General features: G+C 40.9%; 1 protein-coding gene across 1 annotated transcript in view; it reads left to right on the plus strand.

Moving 5' to 3' along the window:
• NNT (nicotinamide nucleotide transhydrogenase) overlaps positions 1-27,899 on the plus strand; it is a 58,124-nt gene that overhangs the window by 28,866 nt on the left and 1,359 nt on the right. The window contains exons 12-21 of the mRNA XM_009899378.2: positions 49-159; positions 887-1,032; positions 1,993-2,188; positions 2,802-3,035; positions 5,300-5,460; positions 6,119-6,298; positions 9,761-9,920; positions 11,256-11,337; positions 26,292-26,410; positions 27,359-27,474. Coding sequence (XP_009897680.1) covers positions 49-159; positions 887-1,032; positions 1,993-2,188; positions 2,802-3,035; positions 5,300-5,460; positions 6,119-6,298; positions 9,761-9,920; positions 11,256-11,337; positions 26,292-26,410; positions 27,359-27,474 — 1,505 coding nt within the window. The remainder of the gene's footprint in view (positions 1-48; positions 160-886; positions 1,033-1,992; positions 2,189-2,801; positions 3,036-5,299; positions 5,461-6,118; positions 6,299-9,760; positions 9,921-11,255; positions 11,338-26,291; positions 26,411-27,358; positions 27,475-27,899) is intronic.

Genomic DNA, 27,899 nt, shown 5'->3' on the forward strand with positions numbered 1-27,899 from the left:
GGGTATAGAGCTGTTTAAGGTTTGGTAACACTTTGCTCTTTTAAACAGGACTAACGGCAGTTGGTGGGCTGGTATTGATGGGAGGAAACTACCTCCCTGTAAACACTCCTCAAAGCCTAGCAGTGCTTTCAGCCTTTATCTCTTCAGTCAATATTGCAGGTATGAATGTTAGATTCTCCTCTGAGAGTAACTTTAAAGCACTTGTGTAAATCTTTTGTTTCTTCTAGTTCTTTTATTATACAGATTCCAGAAGTGCTGTTCTGGGAATAGGATCTGAGAGCATCTACCAGTAAAGACCCCCCACTCCCTGTCCCCAGTTTTCATAGTAGTTACTCTATCTGCACACCCTGTGGTATAACATTTCTTTAGGGAAACATTTAAATGTGCATTTTCAGTTTTCCTGTATATCCCCAGATGGTACTGCATTTGCATTTGTATTCCTTGTTCCTACTTGGTAAGTGTAGTAGTGGCTTAGAAGAATTTACACTTGCTTGAGCTTCCGAAATCCCAGGTTCATGAATAAAAAAAGACATGAAAATGAGCAATGTGACTTACAAATACTGCCTTCTACTAGAATAGGTAGGGAAGAGAACACAGCCATAAACTTAAGCTGTCTCTTACAGCCAGCATAGACTATAAAGCCAGAACAAGTCTTCCAGGCTTTCCAATTCCTCCTTTCATGAACTTTCTCCAAAACTTATAAAAGATGACAGGATCTCACCCTACTTACATCTTTGTTTCCTGATGGTTTTCCAGATTACTAACTTTTGAGAGGATTTATTGGTGTCAATTGCTAATTCTGTGGTAATATGATTGAACCAAATATTTCTCTTACAGCTTAGTTTCAGATTTTATTTTGGTAAAATTGTTCCTTTACTTTGGCCAGGTGGGTTTCTAGTTACACAGAGAATGCTGGATATGTTCAAACGCCCCACAGATCCTCCTGAGTACAATTACTTGTACCTGCTTCCTGGTGGTGTATTTGTAGGAGGCTATGCAGCTGCTCTCAGTGGTGGCTATAATATTGAACAGGTGAGAAGGTAACTTTGTGGCTCTTCGCTCACTGTTCACAGCACAGTATGCTTCTTCACTGCTTGCTCTGAGGAGTACAGAGCAAATTACTACTACTGCTAGCATAGTCTTATTCAGCTATGTATTTCTGTGTGGCCAAGCTGAAGTTGGTTAAGTTTACAATCATAATCCAATTAATGAATCTGCAAATTTTAAACACTTTGCATTGTGGTGTTTGGTGCAGTTTTTTTTTAATGATAAAGCTGTAGATACTTTGTTATTCATTGGAGAGGTTTTCTAAATTATAGCTTAAATATTAGAGTAACTACAGAAATTAGTCTTTGGTTTAAATATTTCTGAAAGTTTGACTTGATCTGATAGTTAAACTAGGTATGACATTTGGATGGGGTTAGGTTTCAGCACAGAGGAATGTATAGGGATTGAACCTGTATGGTAAACTTTTGTTGGTTTTAACAGTAAGAAAAATGAATGTATATTGCCATTTGTGTTTAGAAAAAAATTAATCCAAACATACCTGTGTGCTAGGGTCTTGTGTTATATATATATATATTTAGTGCATAGACAAGTACAGCTCAGTTCATTTAAGTTAGTTTACACTTTTTCAAAACAGGAGTTCAGGTATGCAGTAAACAAATTCTGGGAGTATTCCTGTAACAAACAGGACCATTTTGCTTTGTGTTTGTACTAAAGAAAAACTGGCACCTCAAATGATGAGGAAAATTAGCCTGACTCAAGTTTAGTATTCACAGTGCAGATAAACCAAGGTCTTACAGTGGGCAAGGAAGTTTGAATAGATGTCGTGTTTTAATTGGCCAGAATCACATCCTGTACAGCAGTTTCAAGAGTTTTGATTTTGCTTGAGAAAGATGGCTTACACACATTTGGGAGAAAACAACCGTTTTGTGTAATAATCAGAAAGATTTTTTGGTAATGCATAATGACATTTTTCTTATTTTGAAGGTGATGTATCTGGGCTCAGGTTTATGCTGTGTTGGTGCCCTGGCTGGTCTGTCTACCCAAGGAACAGCTCGTCTTGGAAATGCTTTGGGTATGATTGGTGTTGCAGGAGGTTTAGCAGCAACTCTTGGAGGCCTTAAGCCATCACCTGAATTGTTGGCACAGATGTCGGGTGCCATGGCACTCGGTGGTACCATAGGTATGTATATGATGCTGTAAACTAATGATATGTTCTGTACACACATTTATGCAAGGGGTATATATACAACATACTGTATAGCTCACAGGTGGGTTGTCTGACTTGCGTGTATGGCTCATGCATGTTATTTTGCAAATATGTCACAAGTTCCAGGGCTTTTATTAAGGCAGGAGCATGTGTTAAAGCACAGGGAAAGTGATGGAAAACCGGGAGCACATCTCTGTTTGGAAAACTGGGTATGCAGAGAGGTGAATGAACTTGACTAACTTTGTAACTTCTGTTCAGTTCCTGACTCAGTGTTGCCAAATTCCCTTTTTCACACAGTTCTTTCATCACAGAAAATATTGAATTTCTCAATATTTAGTGAGGCTTTTAAGAACATGATATGCTTTAGTCTTCTCTAATTCCCATGATATCCTCATTGCACAAAGTACACATATGCAGCTTCCAATTAAGTACCATAGCAATTTACAGTGTGGAACAATTTCTTTCCATTGAAACAGGCACATGTGTTCATATATCTATTGCACACTAAACCATGATACAGTAACTTCGAGCTGCACAAATTGGTTGTATTTTGTAAGACTTCCTTTCTGTCTTTGTCTGTCAATAGGTTTGACAATTGCTAAACGCATCCAGATTACAGATCTGCCTCAGCTAGTGGCTGCTTTCCATAGTTTGGTTGGTTTGGCTGCTGTTCTCACCTGTGTAGCAGAATACATGATAGAATATCCTCACTTTGCTACTGATCCAGCTGCAAACCTCACCAAGATTGTGGCATACCTTGGCACGTACATTGGTGGAGTGACTTTCAGCGGCTCTCTCGTTGCTTACGGAAAACTGCAAGGTGAGACTGTCCCTTCAGAGCTAAATAACTTCCTCCAGCATGTAACTCTGCCTTTAGACTTCTGTGTGCTTGGAAAGAAACCTTGTACTTTGTATCAGGGTAAAGTTACATGTTTAATCCTTATGTATGTAGTTTTCTCTTTTTAATTCTATTTAATTTGTGTACAGCTTTAATTTTGAATGGTTTGCCTTCAGTGCTTGGACATACTACTGCTATTAATTAGCAAGTCATGTAAGCTTCCTTCACTTCATCTTGTTGAGAAGTAAGTGTTGCTTTAGTGTTGCTAAGACACTACCTGATACTGTTTCTCTAATTAATTTTTTTGAATTTTTGAGATCACAACTTTGTGTTTGTAAGGAGACATATTGTTTGAAACCCTGGTGTTGCTAGACTGAGTCAGCACTGGTAATACTCATGAGATTTTGTTCTTGGGACTGTAGGCTTCATTTCAGTGGGTAGTTTTACAGTATTCAGTTGAGACTGCCTCACTTGAAACCATTCAGCTTACTGTTTACCTATGTGCAAATTCTATGCTCCATATCTCATACTAGTTTAATAAATATGCCTTCTTAATAAAATACTCATTCCCGATAGTTAGGCACTTAAGGGTTTCTTGCATGTATTTTTGGTTTTGTAAGCACACAGCTTTTGAGAGCCTGAGATAATACCTCTACTAAGAAGTTCCGGCTAAGAGCTTTGTATTACCAATCCTGTTATTAGCTTTGCAGTAGTTCCTCTGGGAAACATCTGTTTGCTTCTGTGTTTGAGACCAGCCTTTGAAAAGGAGGAGGTGTGACATGGATGGAAAGCTGTCTTCTCTAATAATCTTTTGAAGGATTTGTCAGTAGTATGTATTTCTGATATATTTCTGCTAAGTAGTTATTTATTTCTCCTCAGTTGTTTTTTAATTCTTCTTCATCGTACTCCTGCCACTTACTCAGTGATTTGTGCACGTGTCCCTGGTGAACTTCACTGCCTGTTCACACCAACTCTTCCTGTTTTGTTATTGTTTTTATTTTTGGTTGGTTTTTTTTTCCACTTGCATTTTCATATCAGCATGATATGAAATAATGAGTTTATATATACACTATTGAATTAGAGGTAGTAGGTCTCACACTTTGACCCCTAGTCACGAGACCATCAGTTCATTCTTTCCTTGAGTTCAGCTAAATTTAAATGAGGTACTCATTATGTAATTACTTACACCAAAAGTTACAGATAAACTTGCGTTATTTTTGCTGTTTACTGTTTTGTTTGCACACTAAGAAAAGAGCCTAGGGTGAAAATAAATATGTAACTGTCTTTTAAAACTGAATCACACAAATACTGAACCCTCTTTTCTCCCCAAGTCTCTTCCCTTGTGGGAAACTACGGTAAGTATTTGTGACTGGAGAGCACTGGTTAAATTAAAGCATTTGAAAGCAGGAATGCTTTGTATTTGAGATTATCTCTCTGGTCATGTATTTCTGAGCTCATGGTTTTTGAGAGAGTGTGACAATAGAGTGAGCCAGGGTCAAGCTGAAGACAAGAGGAGCCTCAGGGCAGACCATATTGCTCCCTACAACTACCTGAAGGGAGGCTGTAGCCAGGTGAGGGTTGGCCTCCCCTCCCTGGCAACCAGCCAGTCTCAAGCTGTGCCAGGGGAGGGTTAGGCTGGAGGTGAGGAGAAAGTTCTTCCCAGAGAGAGTAATTGGCCACTGGGATGTGCTGCCCAGGGAGGTGGTGGAGTCCCCATCCCTGGACGTGTTCAAGAGGGGATTGGATGTGGCACTTGGAGCCATGGTTTAGTTGTCAGGAGATGTTGGGTGACAGGTCGGACTTGGTGATCTCTGAGGTCTTTTCCAACCTTATTGATTCTGTGATTCTATGAATACCTGTACTAAGAAGCTTCAGCTAAAATTTTTCTGCTGCTGAACATCATACTCAACATGTGAAGGTTTGGGCCCAGAATGAAAGTATTTTTTAAAAAAACTTTTTCTAACAGGTTTTTCAAGAGGAAAAGTGTTTTGTGTGATTGTTTTGAAGCATTTCAGCAAGATTAGGACATAAACCAAAAACTTAGATAGGACTATTTGAGAACTTAGAATAAGGTTGAAAATGTTGCAATATTGAGTCAGTACAAGGTCACAATTTCAACTGACTTGTTTTATCTTCTCCTTTTTTCTTTAGTTTTTCTTTTGCTGAGGTATTCAGTCTCCTCTGAAGGCGAGAGACAAACCTTCCCTCATGTATGTGTTAGTCTCTGAATATGCATTTGATTGCAGGTATCCTGAATTCTGCACCACTGCTCTTGCCTGGTCGACATGCATTAAATGCAGGATTGCTGGCAGCCAGTGCTGGTGGAATGATTCCATACATGATTGATCCTAGTTACACAACAGGAATTACTTGCTTAGGTTCTGTGTCTGCTCTCTCGGCCATAATGGTAAGTTGGGGAATTGTGGGAGGTGAAACAAATTTGAACAAGCAGTTTGTTCTTCAATTTGCAAGTTTCTTCATAATGATTGTTTCCCAATTCTGAGTCCAATTGTCATAGGACCTGTGTGTTAACTTGGTGTAGCAAGTAGGACTTCCTTAAATCTAGCTGTAAACCAGAACTGTTTCAGAGAACAGGTTTATATGTGTATAATTACTTTCGCAGCTTTGACTTGATGGATCCTTGTGTATGACAGACTTGTACTCTAAAAGACTTTTTGGAATATTTGTCCTTAAAAATACTTAAAGGAGCACTGCATCTGCAGGTTATCATGATAACTTAGTAAGAATATTCTCTTGTGCAACTTAACCCCATTCACTTACACCAGCTGTTGCAAAATTTACCCTTTAGGCTGCTTGATACGAATCCTTTTGTGGTAGGAATAGTTCCATGGATCTGGTAAAATAATTTGCAAATAAAAATGTGTGATTCAGCACAGGATGGGTCAGTGGGAGTGCCTTCCTGTCCCTCTCAAAAGGCAGAATCCTAAGTTCAATCCTAGCTGCAGTAACTTGGTATTTATTTTTCGTTGCTGCAGGCAGACTGTGTTCTGTGCCTGTTCTCCTTAGTCATGTGTCATACTGAAGTATTTTATTTCTTTTTCCAGGGTGTCACTTTAACAGCAGCTATTGGAGGTGCCGACATGCCTGTAGTTATTACTGTCCTGAACAGTTATTCTGGATGGGCTTTGTGTGCCGAGGGCTTCCTACTGAACAACAACTTGCTGACCATTGTTGGCGCACTCATTGGCTCCTCTGGAGCTATCCTGTCTTACATCATGTGTGTGGTAAGAAGTCAGCAAAAGTTTTGTGCTTGCTTTCCAACTAATGAATACCCTCATTCAGTATGTTTGCTAGGAAGATGAGCAATCTGAAGACCAAACTGCTAGGTGTTTACAGACTGGAAAATTTCTGATGGAAACTGTTGGACTAGATTTCAGTAATCTCAGGTTTTGAGAGATGCTTTCCTTTAAAGTTGAGGAAAGCCTTTGTATTGACTTGGACATTGAAAGTTGGGGTCTGGGCTCAAATCGTTTTGATTACTTGTGCTCAGCAGTTTTTAGTTGTATCATTCTCCGGTGTTTTAAATTTAACCTTAATATAACGTTTATGAGCAGCAGATATTTCAAGTGGGGAGTTTCTTTAAGCAAAATGTTTAGTTCGATTAGAGACTATATTGAAGTTCATGGGGTCTAGGAAAGGGCGATTTCTTCAGAGCTGCTACTTCGAAGCTACCACCGGGTGGCAGCAGACTTGCATTAATTGCTGATACTAATGTCCCTGTCAGTGCAAGCCTGAGCTTCGGCTCTGTGTAAATCATACTGCATCGTTAGTAATGGTCTCCTTTTCTCTGGAACATGTGTATGGATGTCTCTTGTTTTCCTCCATCACTCACCTTTTTGTTTTCAAAGATGGAGAGATAATGACTTAAAACTGTTCCCAGTGCAATATCTACCAACCTTCTGGTTCTCTGAAATTGTCTCACTTCTGCTTTTGTGCTCTTATATGATCAGTATTGTTGTTCTCCTGTCCTGATGTTTCTTATAGTGAGCCCTGGCTGTCTTCTTTTACTTCAAGTCTGTTGATAAATAGTGTTGTTACTGTGTTAGGAATATGCAGTATCATACATTTCTATCGCTTTTGAAGAAGAATTTCAGAAAAGCTCATAAAGTATTTTTTTTACTTCAAATGAACAATCCCAGGTATGAATTTTAAAGAATCTTGTTCTTTCTTGAAGATTTTTTATCTCCTTATGAAAAGGAAATCAGATTGTGTGGCTCGTGGGACATACTATTTTATATAAATAGAATTACATATATACACACACACATGCATGCATGTAGATATATATATATGTGTGTATATATATAAAAATGCATACATATACTTTTTTTGTAGTTAGCAGGTTAGTCCATACAGTAGGAACATGATGCTTATGGGCAGCAGAGGTATGAAAAGTGTAGCCTTTAAAGATCAAGTTATTGTAAGTCTTGGTGAAAATATGATCTATTTGGAACATATTTACCGGTAGGCATAGTCACTCTATACCTTAACTTTTCATTTTGCTGCCCCTTCCTTTTTGATTTATTGCTAGCTAGCTCCTCTCAAGACTTACAAGAGTGAGTTTTGAGATATTTGCGGCTACACAGTTAGGACTGCAAAAACCATTGCTTGAGTTTCCACCCATCCCACTGTAGTGGTTATTAGTAGGATGAATTAAGGACAAAACAAAAAAGCAAAGGTCTTAGCTGTTCACACCTGTGAATTGTGACTGCTTTTAAAATACACGTGTCGTATGCACAGTGCTTGATTTCATTAGCATCATTGTGCTATCATGTTTTGCTCTCTTTTTTAGAATGAGTGTGCTTAAGAATGGGGGATATATATCAGGTCAAAGAGGAGCCACTGATTGAGGAGATGAAACAGAGCAAGAGAAAGGACTTGTGGTGTTAGTCTTACAAATTGTATGGTGGCCCACCACCTGAACTAGCTGTGCAGTTTCCATGGGCACAGTGGAAGGATTTGGAGTTCTAAAGGATTAAAGGTCTGCTTTTCACTGGGCTGTAAGCTCCTGGCCAGTATCGCTGTGTGCACTGCACAGAGGGCTTTTTGCAGGTGGTTGGATTATCTGTGAATGGTGAAGCCTTGTTCTTTTTGCATGTATGTTTATGGTCTGTGGTAGTAAAGAGTGTGAAAGTTTCCACCCTGTCTCTGTGCTGAGTGGTTGTTAGCTGCATTGGTTAATTTTTTTTTTTTGGCCAGACTTTCCTCCTCTTTCTTTGGTTCTTTGGTGCAGAGCCAGGCAAGGTTGCTTCAATCTCATGCTTGCTTTGTTGTGGATTCTCAAATTTCTTTCTGTTGACCTGGTCTTACTGGTATCTTTTGGTTTAGGTGTGTGTAGAAAGTGTTGCTTCTTGTAAACTCAGCATGCATAACATCTGAAGAGGACATTCTTCTGTCTGAACTCTCTTACCTGACATTTCACTGCTGTAGTATGCTAAGTAGTCTGTTCTTCTGTTTGGTGGATTAATATTGTGATGCATGGAAGGACAGATAGCAAGATGCTGATTTCACTGCAGTTGTGCACCTTTCTTGCAGTTATCTCAAACAGTGATAATTTATCAGGATAAACAAAAATTCTTTTAACATCTTTGTTCTCCTTATTTGCTGGATGATGAATTTCACAGAATGGCATATCTTCTCAGGCTGTAACAAAACCCACAAACCCAAACCGAAACAAAAAAAACAACCAACCAAACAAAAAAACCCAAAAAAGTGGCATTTCATGATTTGAAATATGAGTGGAAAATGGACACTTGGAAGCATACTTCTTTGTAGGTGTTTCCTTTCCTGTGTGCATCTCTCCAGATCCACTCCTAAATTTTGAAGTGGTTTCTGTGCTAGCACAGCCAGGTATAGGCCACACATGGTTTAATTAAAGAACCAATGTATCCTGTTCTTTTTCTTTTCTGGTTTTGTTTACTGAAGTTACAAGTTTTGCCTATTTCCAGATATTGCCAGATACTACATCAGGACCACACTTGAAAGGAAACATGCCAGTGAAAGCATTTAGCCAGTGGCTTTTCCTGGCTACATATCTAATAGAATAAAATTTTCAGGATGTGTTCCTCTCTTAAAAGTTTCTAGTTTAAGGTTCTCATTTGGTGCTCAGCCAGCAAGTTAATGGACCTCCTTCAGTTCATTAGCATTTGGTCTGAGTTAGTGTTTTGTTAGTTTTGTATGGATGCTTAGTTTCATTCTGTTCTTTCCTGTCTTGATACAGTAGGAGTTTTGCTTCTGCCCGTAAAAGCTACATGGTTTCCATGCTGTCAGTACAGCAGTTCTGTGCTTACACACTAAGTTGCTCAAGAACTTACCATAAAATAGTGTGTGTGTGTATATGTACATGTAAATAAATAAATCACTGAATATGTATTCTTTTGTATCCCTCCCTTTTAAGCACAAAGACCAGTATTTGCTATTTGTTATTTTGTTCTTTGTCTTGGTAAAATGCTGGTACTCCCATTAAATACGTAAATGAAATGAGTTGGAAACTGATGCTTGGCTATTGTTGTGTTAATCTGGCTCTCCGTTTTAAGGAGCCTATTTCAAGGAGTTTTGGATTGTAAGCAGGCAAAACCAGCAGATAAAGACTATTGCCAGAAAGGTTTTAATATTTTCAGAAGTTTTATTTGTGGACATCACTCCTACTTTATCTTTGGATTTCATCTTTAGCTGTTGTCTTTCAGGCTATGAACCGTTCCCTTGCAAATGTGATACTAGGGGGCTATGGCACCACGTCTACAGCTGGTGGAAAGCCCATGGAAATCACTGGAACCCACACAGAAATCAACGTGGACAATGCAGTTGAAATGATAAAGGAAGCCAGTAATATTATTATTACTCCAGGTAAGATAGTCTTGACTCACACATCAAGATGTTCAAAGGATATATTTTTAAAAAACAAGACAACAAACATGACACCAAAACCCACGCAAACAAACCCAAAACAAAATAAGAACTTGTAGCCTTTCAGTTGCAACATAGTGACAGCAGCACTTGAGTGGGTCTGTGGGATCTGATTTTATTCCCAGATCAGTCACCATTCCTCCCCATAGACATGGGTGTGCCACTTTGTTTTTCCTTGTGTGTACCTCTTCAAGCTTTGTCCTATTCATTTAGATTTTTCAGGACAAAGGCTGTCTTTTGTAAATTATGTTGACAGTAAATTTTGTGTACAGCTGTTGGGGTGTTAGTTTTGAAGCACTGCCACAGTACTAGTGTTACAAGTAGCAAAGTATCTGTCTTTTAAGTTACTGAAGGCAAAGATTTTGTTTATGCTTTGCATCTGTTTGTTCAATTCTGCCTTTTTTAATTAAAAAAATGGCAGAAAATAATCTAGAATTTAATGTACAATAACTACTGGAATTATCTGAAACTGTTATGGCTTCAGTGGCGCATTCCCTGTTAGGAAGGGACAGGAAGGGAATATCTCAAAACTTTTGTTTTCTTTCAGCTGAAGGCTCAACTATTATTAAATTTATTTTAGCATTGGAATGAGAAGAATGTTTAAAAAAAAAAAAAGTCATCCTTCATTTTGCTTCAGCTGAATGAAAACATCAGTGAGGCTAGGTTCTAATATGGGAAGTTACCTTGGTTTCCAGCAAAGCTTGCAAACACCTCCAAGGAGTTTGTCTTGTGCTTTTGTGGTCAAACCTTGAGAACACCATTAATAATTTATGCTCATCATTTTCTTACTGGGCACTGTTGCTCTGATCTAGCTCAGACAGAGAGATTAGATTATTTGAAAATATTATTTGATGCTAAAAGCTATATTTAGCTGTTAGGTTTGGATTGTGTTAATCGGAAATTTTCAGGATAATGGAGGTGAAGTAACCTGAAAGTAGCCTTTTTATTAGCTTTTGAGTGTACCTGTCTGAAACGTCCTTTTGTGATACAGGAACATGAGTTTTTGTGAAGCTGAAGTGAGTTACTCGTGTAGTTTGACAGGTAAAACTACTACCCAATTAGTGGTCAGGAGACCAACAAGAAAAAATAAATTATGCAGTGGCCAGGCTAAGAATGTATGGGTATCTGATCTATGTAGGTGTGCATATGTATATTTATATAATTAAAAATGTTTTTAATTATTGTAGCTTCTATTTGTGTGTGGGGTACACACATTTTCTGTAACTAGTCTGGATTGAAACAGAAAATCAGCTTAAGATTTGGAAATTCTTTCAGGTTATGGTTTGTGTGCAGCAAAAGCTCAGTATCCCATAGCTGATCTGGTGAAGATACTGAGAGATCAAGGGAAAAATGTCAGGTAAGTACTTTCACTGATTAAAAGTATTAATTTTTTTTCCCTTATTGTTTCATTTTGATTTAATTTCATTAAAATCCTCCACAAGTCTTTGTTTTTGTTTAATTTTTTTTTTCAGCAGTCATTGTTATGGTGATTGACCTCTCAGAGATATGAGCTGGAGGGGTGCTCTAGTCTTATTAACCTGTAGCTGAATATGTAGAAATGGTCTACTTCGGTGTCAAAAATCCCTTACTCTCACTCTTCTTCAACTTGGGCTTTGGAAGTAGCTGCAGCAGTTGAAGAACAATTTTCTATTCATGTCCCCCCCCCCCAAATGGTTTAAAAAAATGGCTTCAAAATTTAATACTTCTTTCTTGTAGCCCCAAAATCTTACTTTTTTTGAAAGGTAAACTAACTCTTTTAGTGAGATATGCTCTGCCTTGGTGTATAGTAGTATCCTTGTACAAAATAAGCAGTGAAGGTTTTTGTAAAATAAAACTTTAATGCAGCATTTTTGAGTAGTGTTCAAGAGACCAGTTAGCAGCCTTTTCTAAAGGTGGGGAGATTGGAGAGCCCCCTGAAAGCAACTGCTTTGTGGAAATATAATGCTGTGAGGAGTAATCTCAACATCTGAGTTCAGTGCACGGAGAATGGTTTTACTTTGTGCTGGTAGCCAATAGGAAGAAAACACAGGCATAACTTAAGTGCTTTGAATTGTCTCCTAGAGAAACCTTTGTTGAAGGAGATTTTCTTATTAGACTGAAATACCTTTAGTATTTTGGGTTTTTTAAGTTCTACTTTCCCTGTACTTTGGGGATAGTTAAAGGGATACCATGGGAATAGTTGAGGATCCCAGACAGGAAATGAGAGCCTTCTGCAGTATGGAGAAGTGTTCAGTGGTGTCAGTCTGGTATGAAGTGAGAGTAGATCAAGTAAGTAGCTTCTGCAGCAAGAACTTATTCTTCCCTGGGGTAACTGACTTGCATGAGTGGAAGTAATGCCTACTACTGCACAGCAATGTTTGTTTATTTTAAAAGTTATATGGACAGTAAGATTCAGTTCTACTTTGCTCATTTGAAACAGTGCTATAAAGGATTAACCACATTATAATGTTAGATGCTCTTCATAGGTTAAAAATCCACACTGCCATACCTTTTTACTTTTCTACTAACCAATTCTGCACTATGAAATAGCTAAAAACATTTAATATGTTTTGATGAGAGGTGTCTTGCAGATGCTCTGTGGTTCCTGGTTTCAGACTAATGTGCTGCATGCAGTCTCTTGGTTATATTCCTTAGAACCCTCATAGGACAGTCCATGTGATAGTAGCATGGACTTCAGCTTCCACAGGATCTACAGCTTGATTCCCCCTTGCTTCTTCAAAGCTATAGGGCTGTGATATTGTTGTCCAAAAAAAGATGGATTTGTTGCCTGGTGTGCAGTAAGCCAAAAATCACACATATGGGAGAGACTTTGTTTAATTCAGAGGCACGTAAGCCTGGGTGCCAGGGGCTATTCCCACTCAGCTTGCACAGCAGCTGAAATTCGCAGCTGATATTTGTACACTGAAATGTGTTAGCTATACCTCATGTCGACACCTATTATCCATTGGTTATTGTCTTGCTTACTTCTCACTGAAGGTCCAACTTCTCTTAAATTCACTACATGTGATCATGTGGTCGAGGTTTTATTTCAGGCAGGGGTTTTCTAGCTAGGAGGTGTGGTTTTTGACATTATATTGAGGATAGTTCAGTTTAGGATGCTATTTTTGAGCCAAAGCTGATGACATTATTTACTAACACTCTTTCCATATTTGTCCAGGATGTTTCAATTATCAAGGACATCCCAATTAGAAGCTCCTTTTTTAATCATACAAATATGTCTTTGAACAGTGTAACCTTGAACGTGCACATTTCTTTGCTACCAGTGTCTTCTCTTGCACTGTGCTTTGAGGGTTTTTACAGTCTGAATTGTTCAGAAGGTAGCTAGTCAACATAGGAAGGTCTGAGGATGTGAACTTCTGTTGCTATTTTAATGTGACATGAATCTGCACAGAATTGCACAATAATTGAAGCTCAAGAGGTATCTGAAGATTGTACAGTTCATTTGGCACACTTGCACAAAACAGTCGGCTGGAGTGGGTTGCTTAAGAGGTTTGCCAGTTGCATTTTGAATATGTGGTCTCCAAAGTTCTGTATGTATCCAAATTCCATTTTAAAAAAAATGTGAAGACCTGTTAGCTGTGCAGCAAAAGAACTTTACTGCAGAGGAAAGAGTAGGGCACAAGGTAGGGTCAATTGAGAGGTCGGGAGCCCAGCTGCAGTGCATGTACACCAATGCACGCAGCATGGGCAATAAGCAAGAGGAGCTGGAGGTCCTGGTCCACCAGGGCAACTATGATATAGTCACCATCTCAGAAACATGGTGGGACAACAGGCATGATTGGAGTGCTGCACTGGGGGGTTACAGGCTCTTTAGGAGGGATAGGCAAGGGAGAAGAGGAGGAGGGGTGGCTTTGTATATTAGGGAGTCACACTCTGCCACAGAACTCGAGGTGGAAGATGTGGGAATTGAGAGCCTGTGGGTTAAAATCAGAGGGCAGCCTAACAAATCTGACATCCTGGTTGGAGTCTGTTATAGACCACCCAACCAGAATGAGGAGGCTGATGAATTATTCTACAAACAACTGGAGGCTGTCTCAAGATCATCAGATCTTGTCCTTGTGGGTGACTTTAACCTGCCAGATAGCTGCTGGGAACTTAATTCAGCAGAGAGGAGGCAGTCCAGAAGATTCCTGGAGCACATGGAGGACTGCTTCCTGACGCAGCTGTTAAGTGAGCCTACCAGGGGACAGGCTCTGCTTGACCTGCTGCTCTCCAATAGGGAAGGGCTGGTGGGAGACGTGATGGTGGGAGGCTGCCTAGGGTGCAGTGACCACGAGATAGTGAAGTTTTCAATATGCAGGGAGATAGGGAGGAGCACCATCAGAACCTGCACCTTGGACTGCCGGAGGGCAAACTTCAGCCTCTTTAAGAAACTTATTTGTAAGGGTACCAACCCTCAAGAACCAAGGGGTCCAGGAGGGATGGACCTACTTCAAACAGGAGCTCTTGAAGGCACAGGAACTGGCAGTTCCCAAGTGCCGAAAGATGAGCCGGCGGGGAAGGCTCTGGGCCTGGATGAGCAAGCAGCTCCTGGAGGATTGAAGGGGAAAAAAGAGGCTGTATCACCTCTGGAAGGAGGGGAAGGCTTCTCGAGGTATGTTCAAGGAAGTGGTTAGATTATGTAGGAATAAAATTAGGCAAAGGCCCAGCTGGAACTGAAGCTGGCCACCTCTGTGAAAGACAATGAAAAGCATTTTTACAAATATATCAACACTAAAAAGAAGGGCAAGAAGAACCTGCACTCCTTACAGGACCTGGAGGGGAACATGGTGACCAAAGATGAGGAAAAGGCTGAGGTCCTGAACACCTTCTTTGCCTCAATGTCTAACAGCAAGGCAGGAGGAGTTCAGGATGAGTGGCCTCCTGAGCTGGGTAATAGGGTCGGGGAGCAGTGTGGTGCCCTGGAAATCCATGAGGAATTAGTTTGGGACCTGCTGAGCCACTTGGACAGTCACAAGTCCATGGGACCAGATAGGATCCATCCTAGGGTACTGAGAAAGCTGGCAGATGAGCTGGCAGATGAGCTGGCAGATGAGCTGGCCAAGCCGCTCTCCATCATTTTCCTCCAGTCCTGGCTCACTGGAGAGGTCCCAGATGACTGGAAACTGGCCAGTGTGGTCCCCATCCACAAGAAGGGTCGGATGGAGGAACCTGGAAACTACAGGCCAGTCAGCCTGACCTCAGTGCCAGGGAAAGTGATGGAACAGATTATCCTGGCGGCAATAACTGCGCACCTGAAGGATGGCCAAGGGCTCAGGTCCAGCCAACAGGGATTTAGGAAGGGCAGGTCCTGCCTCTCCAACCTGATCTCCTTCTATGATCAGGTGACCCGTCTGGTGGATGTGGGGAGGCCTGTGGATGTGGTCTACCTGGACTTCAGCAAGGCCTTTGACACTGTCCCCCACAGTAAACTGCTGCCCAAGCTGTCAGCTCGTGGCTTGGACAGCAGCACTCTGTGCTGGGTTAGGAACTGGCTGGAGGGCTGAGCCCAGAGAGTGCTGGTGAATGGTGCCACATCCAGCTGGTGGCCAGTCACCAGTGGCGTCCCCCAGGGATCAGTACTGGGCCCCATCCTCTTTAACATCTTCATTGATGATCTGGATGAGGGGGTTGAGTCAGTCATCAGCAAGTTTGCTGATGACACCAAGTTAGGAGCAGATGTTGATCAGTTAGAGGGTAGAAAGGCTCTGCAGAGGGACCTTGACCGACTGGACAGATGGGCAGAGTCCAATGGGATGGCATTTAATAAGTCCAAGTGCCGGGTGCTGCACTTTGGCCACGGCAACCCCATGCAGAGCTACAGGCTGGGGTCAGAGTGGCTGGAGACTGCCAAACGGAGAGGGACCTGGGGGTGCTGATTGACAGCCACCTAAACATGAGCCAGCAGTGTGCCCAGGTGGCCAAGAGGGCCAATGGCATCCTGGCCTGCATTAGGAATAGTGTGGCCAGCAGGAGCAGGGAGATCATTGTGCCCCTGTACTCTGCATTGGTTAGGCCACACCTTGAGTCCTGTGTCCAGTTCTGGCCCCTCAGTTTAAGAAGGACATCGAGACACTTGAACATGTCCAGAGAAGGGCAACAAGGCTGGTGAGAGGCCTTGAGCACAGCCCTGTGAGGAGAGGCTGAGGGAGCTGGGATTGCTTAGCCTGGAGAAGAGGAGGCTCAGGGGTGACCTCATTGCCCTCTACAACTACCTGAAAGGTGGTTGTGGCCAGGAAGGGGTTGGTCTCTTCTCCCAGGCAACCAGCACCAGACACAGTCTCAAGCTGTGCCAGGGGAGGTTTAGACTCGAGGTGAGGAGAAAATTCTTCACCGAGCGAGTCATTCATCATTGGAATGTGCTGCCCAGGGAGGTGGTGGAGTCACCGTCCCTGGAGGTGTTCAAGAGGAGATTGGACGTGGCACTTGGTGCCATGGTCTAGTCGTGAGGCCTATCGAGACAGGTTGGACTCGATGATCCTTGGGGTCTCTTCCAACCTTAGTGATACTGTGATACTTGGCTAATGTGATGACAGCATCATGTGCTTTTGGCTTTTTCTTCAGCAATTCTGTGGCAGCAAGCTTTATTTTTTTTTATCAACCTTGGTGAAATAAAAATTTACTAGTTTTGCCTTCTATAGTGGCTTTGCAAAGGAGAAATGTGAGTGAATCCTTGAAATAACTGGGTTAGAAGTCAGTTTCAGGAAGGGATTACTGCAGTGGTTACCTAGAATTTTAATGAAATAAATCTGTATTTACAGTTTGTTGTAATTTAGGCCTTTCATCAACTTGTGGTGCTCCCATGGTGTTCACTGAGTGCAGCTGCAAGCCCTCTGATTTCACTAGGCCTGGAGAGCCTTGGGACTATAGCACACTCACCAGCCAGAGGTAGTGACACTCTCAGACATCTGCTGTGGAGGAGTACTGGCTTGGACGTATGATTGTCATAAATTTGTAATGCCAATACCATGCCAAGAGAAAGTGTGTCTGTCATATGGTCTTTTTTGTGGTTTGTGTCTTACAACTGATCCAGAAGAGCTGTTGTTTTCATTTACTTTACCTATAACCATAACATTCTCAGTGAAACAGGAAAGCAGGTGTAATTAACAAGTGGCTCAGAGGCTGGTGCCACCAACAGAATTTTGGGTTTTTTGATCTTGGGGAACTTTCTATGGCACCAGGTCAGCTAGCAACAGATGGAGTACATCTGTCCCAGAGGGGGAGAAAGATCTGAATACTGAATCCTAGCCCATGAGAACAGCCTATCCCACAGAGGGAAAAGGGTTTTAGGAAGGGAATTGGCAGGACTCGTTGACAGGGCTTTAAAGAAGATTTGAAGGGGGAAGGGGCTGAAACCAGTCTGAGGGTGGTACGCTGGAGTCAGGGGTGAAACCAGCAGCCCAGCTGAAGTGCATGTACACTAGTGCATGCAGCATGGGTAACAAACAAGAGGAGCTGGAAGCCTTGGTACAGCAGGAAAGTTATGATGTAGTTGCCGTCACAGAAATGTGGTGGGATGACTCACATGACTGGAGCACTGTAATTGATGGCTACAGGCTCTTCAGGAGAGACAGGAGAGGGAGAAGGGGTGGAGGGGTGGCCCTGTACATCAAGGAGGTTCTAGATGCCAGGGAACTAGAGATTAAGGATGATCAAGTTGCATGCCTATGAGTGAGAATTAGAGGGAAGGCCAACAAGGCTGACATCCTGGTTGGAGTCTATAGACCACCCAACCAGGATGAAGAGGTTGATGAATTATTTTATAGACAGTTAGAGGCTGTCTCAAGATCACCAGCCCTTGTTCTTATGGGCAATTTTAACCTGCCTGATACCTGCTGTGAACTTAACACAGCAGAGAGGAGGCAGTCTAGAAGGTTCTTAGAGTGTATGGAGGATAGCTTCTTATCCCAGCTGCTGCATGAGCCTACTAGGGGTAAGGCTTTGCTTGACCTTCCCTTTACCAATAGAGAAGGGCTGGTGGGAGATGTGGTGGCTGGAGGCTGTCTGGGGTTCAGTGACCATGAGATAATTGAGTTTTCAATATGCAGTCAAGCTAAGAGGGGCAGCAACAAAACCTCCACTCTGGACTTCCAGAGAGCAGACTTCAGGTTACTTAAGGAACTAACTAAAAGGTACCTTGGGAAACAGCCCTTAAAAACAAAGGGGTCCAGGAGAGCTGCACCTACTTCAAGAAAGAACTCTTGAAGGGGCAGGAACAGGCTGTGCCAATGTGCCGGAAGATGAGCTGCCGGGGCAGACGGCCAGCCTGAATGGGCAATGAGCTTCTGAGTGAATTAAGGGGAAAAAAGAGGGTGTATCATCTTTGGAAGGAAGGAGAGGTTACCCATGAGTTGTTTAAAGATGTTGCTAGGTGATGTAGGAAAAAATATTAGAGAGGCAAAAGCCCATTTAGAGCTTAGATTGGCCTCTGTGTGAAGGACAACAAAAAATGCACGTATAAATATATTAATTGCAAAAGGAAGAGAAGGGACAACCTTCACTCTTTAGTGGACATGGAGGGGAATATTGTAACAAAATATGAGGAAAAGGCAGAGGTACTTAACACCTTCTTTGCCTCAATTTTTAATGACGAGATAGGTTGTCTTCCAGACAACTGGCTTCCTGAGCTGGCAGATGGAGTCAGGGGTCCGTGTAGTTCTACACATTGGCCACAACAACCCCATGCAGTGCTAGAGGCTGGGGTCAGAGTGGCTGGAGAGCGGCCAGGTGGAAAGAGACCTGGGGGTACTGGTTGATGGTAGGCTGAACATGATCCAGCAGTGTGCCCAGGTGGCCAAGGAAGCCAATGACATCCTGGCCTGCATCAGGAACAGTGTGGCCAGCAGGAGCAGGAAGTCATTCTGCCCCTGTGCTCAGCACTGGTCAGGCCACACCTTGAGTCCTGTGTCCAGTTCTGGGCCCCTCAGTTTAGGAAAGATGTCGAGTTGCTGGAACGAGTCCAGAGAAGGGCAAAAAAGTTGGTGAGGGGTTTAGAGCACAAGCCCTATGAGGAGAGGCTGAGGGAGCTGGGGCTGCTTAGCCTGGAGAAGAAGAGGCTCGGGAGACCTTATTGTTGTCTACAACTCCATGACTCCAAGGGAGGTTGTAGCCAGGTGGGGGTTGGTCTCTTCTCCCAGACAACCAGCACCAGAACAAGAGGACACAGTCTCAAGCTTTGCCAGGGGAGGCTTAGGCTGGAAGTTAGGAAGAAATTCTTCGCAGAAATAGTGATTTGCCATTAGAGTGTGCTGCCCAGGGAGGTGGTGGCGTCACCATCACTGGAAGTGTTTAGGAAGAGACTGGATGAGGCACTTGGTGCCATGGTTTATTTGGTTAGATGGTGTTGGAAGATAAGTTGGACTTGATGATCTTGAAGGTCTTTTCCAACCTGGTTAATGCTGTGCTGTGCTATGCTATGCTCTATTTGTGCAGATTATGTAACATGATGCATAATCTGTGACTAGAGTTTTAATTTAGAAATATGGAAGAGTTTGGAAACTTCACACTGTTTTTGTTATTAAATTGAATAGCTAGCATGATCACTTATGTGAAATGCTCTTGCAGCAGATGACATCTTTAATGCATTAGTAGTATAACATAAAAGCTGTTTATTGCTGAGCCTTCATTTCAGCTTTCCCTTGCTGTGGATGGGCAAAATAATCAAAACTTTTCACAGACTATGTCTTGTAGGCTCCAGAATCTGTTGGCCTTGGAGGGGAAATGCCTGTTTCACAATTGTTGTTGCATTTCTGAAGTTACAAGTGAGTCACAGAACCATAGAATGGTCTGGGTTGGAAGAGACTTCTAAAGGTCACCTTGCCAACGTTTGTCAGCCATGTACTCTATTGCTTGTAGGCGCCTACTTGTGAAATTCTGATTTCTTCTACAGTTACACAGTAATGATATATATATACACACACACACACACAGAGATATAATTATTCTGTAGTATTATAGTACAATGTAAAACTGTATTCATGTGTGCTTGGGTAAGTGATGCTGTTCCTGTCCACATCAAGTTAACTATCTTAGCTTTTCCCACAGTAAGACTTTCCTGAGACTTTTTCTATCAGTATGGTTTATTTTCTTGGTGAGTGAGAAATTCTTGATGAGGAAAACATACTGCAGGGTGAGAACTCTTTAAATTGTGCTTTGTACAGACTTTCTAAATCTAAATCATAATGAAATATGGTGGTTTTCTGGTAACACATAGTTGGGAGAAGTGCAGATTACCTCTTCAATAGCCTTTCAAATGAGTTGCTATATATTAGTGCTTTGATTTATTTATTTTTAATTAAATTTTGTATAAGTGGGTGTCTTGATGGGCTTGGATTTCTGTCTTCCTGATGCTGGAGAATCTAGTTACTTTTTAGTACATGGTAAAACAGGCCTCTTACAGTTTTGAAAGTATGATAGCATGCATTTAGTGTTGGGTCTGCATTTGTGGATTTTTGTTCTTGCTCTGTGGTTGACCTCCAACCAAATCTGTTCAGGGTTTTGGGATTTTCCCTATTGTTTTAATTGCTTGTGAGTAATGAAACATGTGGCTGAGTACCACATACATTTATGTACAAAGTAATAAGTAAAACTGATTAACTTAAATTGTTTGACTATATCAGTTTACAGTCATCCTGTGTTGCTCTGCAGGAAAGTCTAGAACAGGTTTAAAGCATGAGCTGTTAAGGTACGGTTCCAGTCAGTTGAAATCAGTGGAAATTTACCATCTTTGCTGGGTGGCAGCGTAAGAAGAGTGTGCATTGATGCACATTGATGCAGGTGTTCAAGGGGAGATTGGACATGGCACTTGGTGCCATGGTCTAGTTGTGAGGTTTGTTGGGACAGGTTGGACTTGATGATCCTTGGGGTCTCTTCCAACTTTGGTTATACTGTGATACTGTGTGATACATTTCTAGGAAGCTGCAGTATGCTTACTGGGAAGACTCTTAATGAGTGCACACATGTCAGTTTTCAGGTTGTTTCTTATAGTCAGATTATTTGGGTATGTTCTGAATCATTAATGCTGCAGCTGAAGAAACTAATGGAGTCCTACAGGTTGGTTAGCTTGAGTGCCATATAAATATAGCTAGAGGGAAACTATAGGGAAACTAGAGGGAAACTAGCAAACCTAGCTGTACCTGAATCTGCTTCTGCGAAAGTGCAGCTATAGCTGCATCCTTTTGTGGATGTATTCTAGGTTCCATATAGGTCAGCTCAGTTCTAGTTGAGCTTACAAGTAAGGTCTAGGTAACCTTATGTGTGATGATTTGTGGAGGTAAGCTTTTCTTTCTTCCCTGCAGTTACATTCTTGTGAGGGTTATTGCGCTGAGCTGAGGTCCATGCCATGTATTTAGATCTTGCCTCTACTGTGGTAAACCATAGTGGTTTGTAATAGGGAGCCAGTACCAACCATGACTTAAGTATCCTTAATATAGCTAATTTAATTCAGTTTAAATTTAATGGACCTCATGCCAGCAGAGCCACTGAGCTAAGTCTGTGCTGAAGTACTCATTTTGGGGACATGCTGTTACCTCAGGCATGAAACCAGGCCTGAGCTTGCTACGCTAGCTATGTGCTTTGATGTTGATAATCTACCTAGTCACCTATAATGTGAGATGAGAGCATTAGACTGTGATACTTACAGGTCATTCTACACAGCAACTATTGTCATATAGCAGTATTCAAGCTGTGGAATATCTGAATGGTATCCATCTCAGCTGACCTAGTTTGGGGATTTTTTTCTTTCCTGTTGTCTTGATTAAACAATTATTACTTACACTGAAAACAGAGGTGGAGAGGTGTCAAAACACAAAGTGAGTGGATCAGGGGGAAGAGGAGGTGAGGCAAACCCCTTAGGCAGATTATTCCCTATATATACAGTGTCTAAAGTGTTGAGTAAGCTAAATTAGGCACTAGCCAGATGTTACTTGCTTGCATCACTCTGTCCAGTTTTGGCATAATGACAGGAATCCTATCTTTACATGGATTAAGTGATCTTGAAACAGTTCTGCACTGGGTTTGATAGGTGCTAGCTCTCTCAGCATTACTTACAAGAATGTTGTATTACCAGTTTTAAGAAAGATAATGGTGACTTTATGAACTGTATGAAAAGCAATTTCCATTCTGAAATTTCTCAGTAATTTTTCATGCAATAGTTGTCTTTTTCATACTACTATAATAACCTGATACTACTTTAGTAACTTCTCTTTTCCTAGAATTTAAATGCTTTCTGTGCTGAAAGTGCTATCCTGGATATGATGTGTGTAAGGAGTTCTAGATTTTAGATTTTTAGTCTAAATTTAGAAGAAATTATTACACTCTTTATAGGGAATAAAAAAGGTTGAAAATGTGAACTCTTTTTTTAAGTGTGCTGTATTGTCTTTATAAATCTAAAAAGTATTTGAAAGAGGCTGATGAAAAAGGTTAAATACCCTTGACTGGTACTCATGTTGTTTAGATCTGAAGCTTTAGTATCACAGTATATTAGAGGTTGGAAGAGACCTCAAGAGATCATTGGGTCCAGCCCCCCTTCCACAGCAGGATCACTGAGGGTAGTCTGCACAGGAATGCATCCATGTGAGTTTTGAAAGTCTCCAAAGAAGGAGACTCCACAACATCCCTGGGCAGCCTGTTCCAGTGCTCCTGTACAGTGTATAGTACAGACTGTAAAGAAGTTTCTCCTCATGTTGAGGTGAAATCTTCTATGTTCAAGTTTGAACCCATTGTTTCTTGTCTTATTACTGTGCACCACCAAAAAGAGCTTGGCCCCCTCCACTTGACACCCACCCCTCAGATACTATACACACTGATGAGATCCCCCCTCAGTAGCAGGGAGATGTGTGCTTACTTCAGTGTACTGGCAATTGGAGGTGATAAGCAAGGTCCAGGGAAAGAATTCCTGGTGAACTCTGTATTTCATTGAACTACTGGAATAATTTTTCAAGTCAGATACAGCATGATTGTGAATAATTGTTATGGAGAAAATACATGTAGGCTGAAAAGTTAATGTCATGTAAACAGAAAGTCAAAAAGAGTATGAGATTTTGGCTTGATTTAAACCCAGCCAACCTAAGGGACTTCTTGGGTAATTGATATTAAAAGCATATCAAAGAAATCTTGCAAGTTTTTGCTTTAAAAAAATTTATCATAAAATGCATCTCTTTTAAAGTAGTTTGTGTGTTGAATTTGAATGAGGTTCACATTTTGAACATCTGGGAGGGCATACCTGGCAAAATGTTTCTGCTGTAATATACATAGCTTTGAAGGACTGCTACTGTCGTGAGTCAGGAGCAAGATACACAGCTTGCATTAGAAATGTAAGCCATTGAGGATTTTAGCTATGTTTTGTCCATTCTTAACTTGAATTCTAATTTCTACTGAACAGGAGGATTTCACTCCAGGCAGATGAAGATCTTACCTTGTGAAATAATGGAAGCTTTAGAGAAGCACATAGAACCACACAGAATCACAGCATGTTAGGGATTGGAAGGGACCTCCAGAGATCATCATGTCCCAACTGCCTTGGCAAAGAAGACTCACCTAGGGCAAGCCACAAAGAAACATGTCCAGGCAGGTTTTGAAAGTCTCCAAAGAAGGAGACTCCACAGCCTCTCTGGGCAGCCTGTTCCAGTGCTCTGTCACCCTCACTTTAAAGAAGTGTCTCCTCATGTTGAGGTAGAATTGACTGCATTCTAGCTTGTACCCATTGGCCTTTTTCCTATGACTGGGCACCACATATTTGTAATGATCTTTTCCCATGCTTGTATATCCAATTTCAAGAGGTACTGGCAGGCTGTTGTCATGCTTAGTTAATAGGCTTTTAGAGGCAGACTTCAGGGAGTCACTTCAGTATTTGTTCAATAAAGCTTTTTTATGAGCATCTTTCTCAAACTTTGTGAATACACAGGGTGTGGTTTTAAGCATAGTCTGTTAGAAGTCTTTAACTACTGGTGGTTCATGACCATGAACAAAGATATCTATCCTTTTCTTCTTTCTTTGCCTCTTGCCAGGAGTGGCAAAGTCAAAGGTGAAATTCATTCTCTTGGCATCTAAAATTTTGGCTTTCCAGCCTTTGAAAGAATATTGTGCATGTATATAGTATTCAATAGAAACCTCAAAAAGTATTATATTCTGTGTATTGCCAAAGCAGCTTTGGTCACAAAGACACTCAAATAATTTTATTAGAAACAAATGAGAATTCTGCTGGAAAATCTATTTTCACTGCCAGAGGAGCAAATTAATTTTCTCAAATGTAGTTCAGAATAAGAGTTGTCCTACAGTTCTTTACGTGGTTGGATGGTGCACTTAAAGACCAGCTGCTGTACTGCACATGGCTTGTATTGCTGAGTGAAGTGAAATGTAAGCTGTTAAAGTTTTGTCCTGTCTCCTTTTTCTGATTCTGCTTTACAACAGGATACAAAATGTTTGCTAGCTGAACACGATCTATTCTCCCTGTTTCTTTCAAATCCTACTGTTACACCTAGAGCTAAAAATGGTAGTGTATCTAGTATTATGTGGACATGCCCTTAATTTTGTTAGTTGGGTCCCAGTTGTCTCATCCTTTGCATTGTCTTAATACTGTCTTGCTGATGGAATGCTCAGTTGCTCTTTTAAGGATTTCTACAGTGTTAAATTCACAAGTGATCTGGGTTGATTGGACTTTGACTTGTGGACCATCAGTTATGTGTTATCCAGTTCCTTCACAGTGGGGTTGAAAATATGAATACGTGACAGTCTATCTGTCAGGGCAAGTTCATTCAGCAGTCTATCACTCCTTTCTGAAGAACTCTGAAGTCCTTTTATTGCATTCTTGACTCACTTGGATTTCTGCTCAGAACTCTCTCTTCAGAATTCCATGAACTTGCAGTTTTCTTAGGTATTTTCTGTCTCTTTCAAAGTGCATGTAGACTTCTGTATTGAAACATTAACTTCAGCCGTATACAACATCCATCTGAAGCGTTTCTGGTGTGCTTGAGTCAGCATTACCTTTGACAGTTTCAGAGCTGGAAAGACAGAAAAGGCACAGGAAAGTAGACGCTGATACATCTAATTTATTCAGAGCCAGGGGATGAGCAGAAGAGTACAATCTGCCCACAAGAAATAGAATTGGTTCTAACCAAAAGGTATCTTTGAGAGAACAGAGGTGTTATATTGGCTCAGGTTAAATGGAATTTTCCCAGTTTTCTACTCTTGCAGATCTGCATGCATGCCCACTGCAACCTTTGTGTCTGTGAATTTTTAGTAACTCATAAGCAATTGTTTTCTCGAAGTTGGTTTTGAGCTGTTCTGAAAGAATTTCTTGTATTGGTATGTTTAAAGTTCTAGAGCTTTTTAGCTCTTTGCCTTTTTGTTTCTCCTTTCTCCTTTTTCGTCCCTCCCCCCCCCCCCCTTTTTTTTTTCTCCTAAAATCAATCTTGAGAAGAAAGTGGCATGATAACTTAACTTATGAAAGCATTGTCTTGTTCTTGAAGTCCTGTGAATTTAATTTTTTTTCTGTTGGATTGCAGTGTTAATGCATACTCGAGATACATGAGTCAGTGTGGTCATTTGCCAGTGACATTTCTCCTAGATTGAGGAGTGGTTTTGCTTCAGGAAGGCAGTACAGTTTGTTGGCATTTTCATAAAGAGTGTTCTATTATGGTACTCCATGATGTAAGGAACATGCAAAGAGTATTAATGTGTGTGATGGTTTTGCAGCAAAAAAGCTTATTTATAAAAATCCAAAGGTATCTGTCACAAGATTCTGAGTATGATGCTGCTTGGAAGGTGGACACAAATGCTTGATATGTGTAAAAGTAATAGTCCTTTAAAATGAAGTTGAAGAAAACTTGGTATAAACTGCTCCTGGGTGGAAAATTTACTTTATCAGTCCATCTCATAATGATGGGTTCTCAGGCATTTCTAGCTATGAGTTCCTTCAGTGTCATCACTAGCAGTTGTCCAGCGGGATCTCCAAAGCCACTTCACAAGTGCAATGACTTTCTGAATAAGTGTTCTTATGAAGGAAATATTTGAAATGTACTCCAAGCTTCTTCAGTTTTACTGGGAAATGACCATTTTCTTTGGCATACCTGTTGTGTCAGTCATTCTTTTAACTTTGCAGAAAAGGAGCAATTACTTTCCAGGTGAGGAGTCAAATAATTTAGTTTCCCACTTACACAGTTCCCTGCAACGCTGGAAGAGTAATCACAGTTTTTAAAGATTTAACCATTTCTTACTAACTGATGTGTATGCTTATATTTACGAACTTCACAGCATTGTTGGTTACAGGTGGCAATTTTGCTGTGTAAAACAGAGTGGTCACTGCTTGCTAATGGGGCCTTTCTTTCCTGTTAGGTTTGGTATTCACCCTGTGGCTGGCCGTATGCCGGGTCAGCTGAATGTACTCCTAGCGGAGGCTGGTGTTCCTTATGATATTGTACTAGAAATGGATGAGATCAATGAAGACTTCCCAGGTTAGCATGTGTACTATAAATTTCCAGTAGATTGGATTTGATCTTGTCAATTTTTATTTGATTCTGTTTTCACATTGCACAAGGATGGACTTAGTCCATTTAGTTTCTTTTAGTGCCTGTTGTGTGGAGGAGCGGAGGTCACACTCTTGCAATCTGAGTGTTCTCTCAAGTAAGTGAGCACAGTGCAATACAAGAAATAGCCTGACTCAGAAGCAGAAGCTAAGGAGTACAGACAAGTAAAAGAAATGGAAATACTAAAAGGAGGAGCACAGAAGAGAGTGCCTATCAAAGGGAATTTAAATAGGCTGTGGAACTGGCTTCCTCCAGAATCAAGAGAGTGGGGATTGTGGGTGGTTTGTTTGTTTGTTTGGGGGTTTTTTGTTTGGTTTTGTTTGTCTGTTCATTTTCAGATTGCTTGTAGCTGTGAAATAAATTACAAATGCTGTCTCTTTTTTATCACTGTTACTGCTCCATACAGGAAAACTGCTCATGCTTCTTTAGGTCAGGTGTTGTGAATGACTTGACCATTTCATTTCTTGCAGACTAGGATGGCATTGTACAGATAAATTCTGGCTTTCTTATATCTTGATTTAAGAATCATGGTTTCTTTAAATAATACTCAAAGGAAAAGCTATGCACAAAGACATTTAAAAGTGATGATGCTGTGTGTATGTGAAACTATATTTAGATATCAAAAGGTTTAATTCTTGTGTGGCAGAATGGTCTGATGAACCCTTTGGAAGGAGGTCATGGATTTGCTGGAAGTAGTTGGTAGCACTTTCAGACTCACATACAACTTGCTTGAAGCTTGTACAATATGTGTGAATGAAATCTCCATATATGGGGTTCTGCCTCTGAAGATCAGATTAAACACAAAATGTACACTAGCTTTGGTGTTTAAGTTTCAATTAGTTTTTCATCAGTTGTGCTTTCTTTGTTTTGCTGTAGAAACTGACTTGGTCCTTGTAATTGGTGCAAATGATACAGTTAATTCAGCAGCTCAGGAAGATCCGAACTCTATCATAGCTGGAATGCCAGTTCTTGAGGTCTGGAAGTCCAAACAGGTGAGATTAAAAAAATTGCATTAGAAACTGCATTAGGCAGTGTACTTCTAGAAGCATGGTTTATAGGATAACCAAATAAAATTCTTCAAGTCCTCTGGTTTGCATTACAGCCTTTTCACAAGTTGTCTAAGGAAACCAGTCAATAATTTGCAAGTGTGATGCACTGTTCATGAGTTTTGTAATCCATCAGGTGCTTTAGTGAGGCTAATGATGACTGAAGTAGAAAAGCCCAACAAAACTGCTTCTACAAAATATGGTTAAAGGATGTGCTGCTCACATCTGCAGCTCTTGTTACTGTAGAACTATCTGCTTTTTCAAGTTTAAAGGAAATTTGACTTCTTCAACATTGAGGTAAAAATAAAAGTAAATTTAAAAAAAAAATCTTAAATAAAACCCCTGAACAATGAGTGTTTGAGTTGAGAGCT

Source organism: Dryobates pubescens, chromosome Z (assembly GCF_014839835.1).
Source record: "Dryobates pubescens isolate bDryPub1 chromosome Z, bDryPub1.pri, whole genome shotgun sequence".
Classification (NCBI taxonomy): domain Eukaryota; kingdom Metazoa; phylum Chordata; class Aves; order Piciformes; family Picidae; genus Dryobates; species Dryobates pubescens.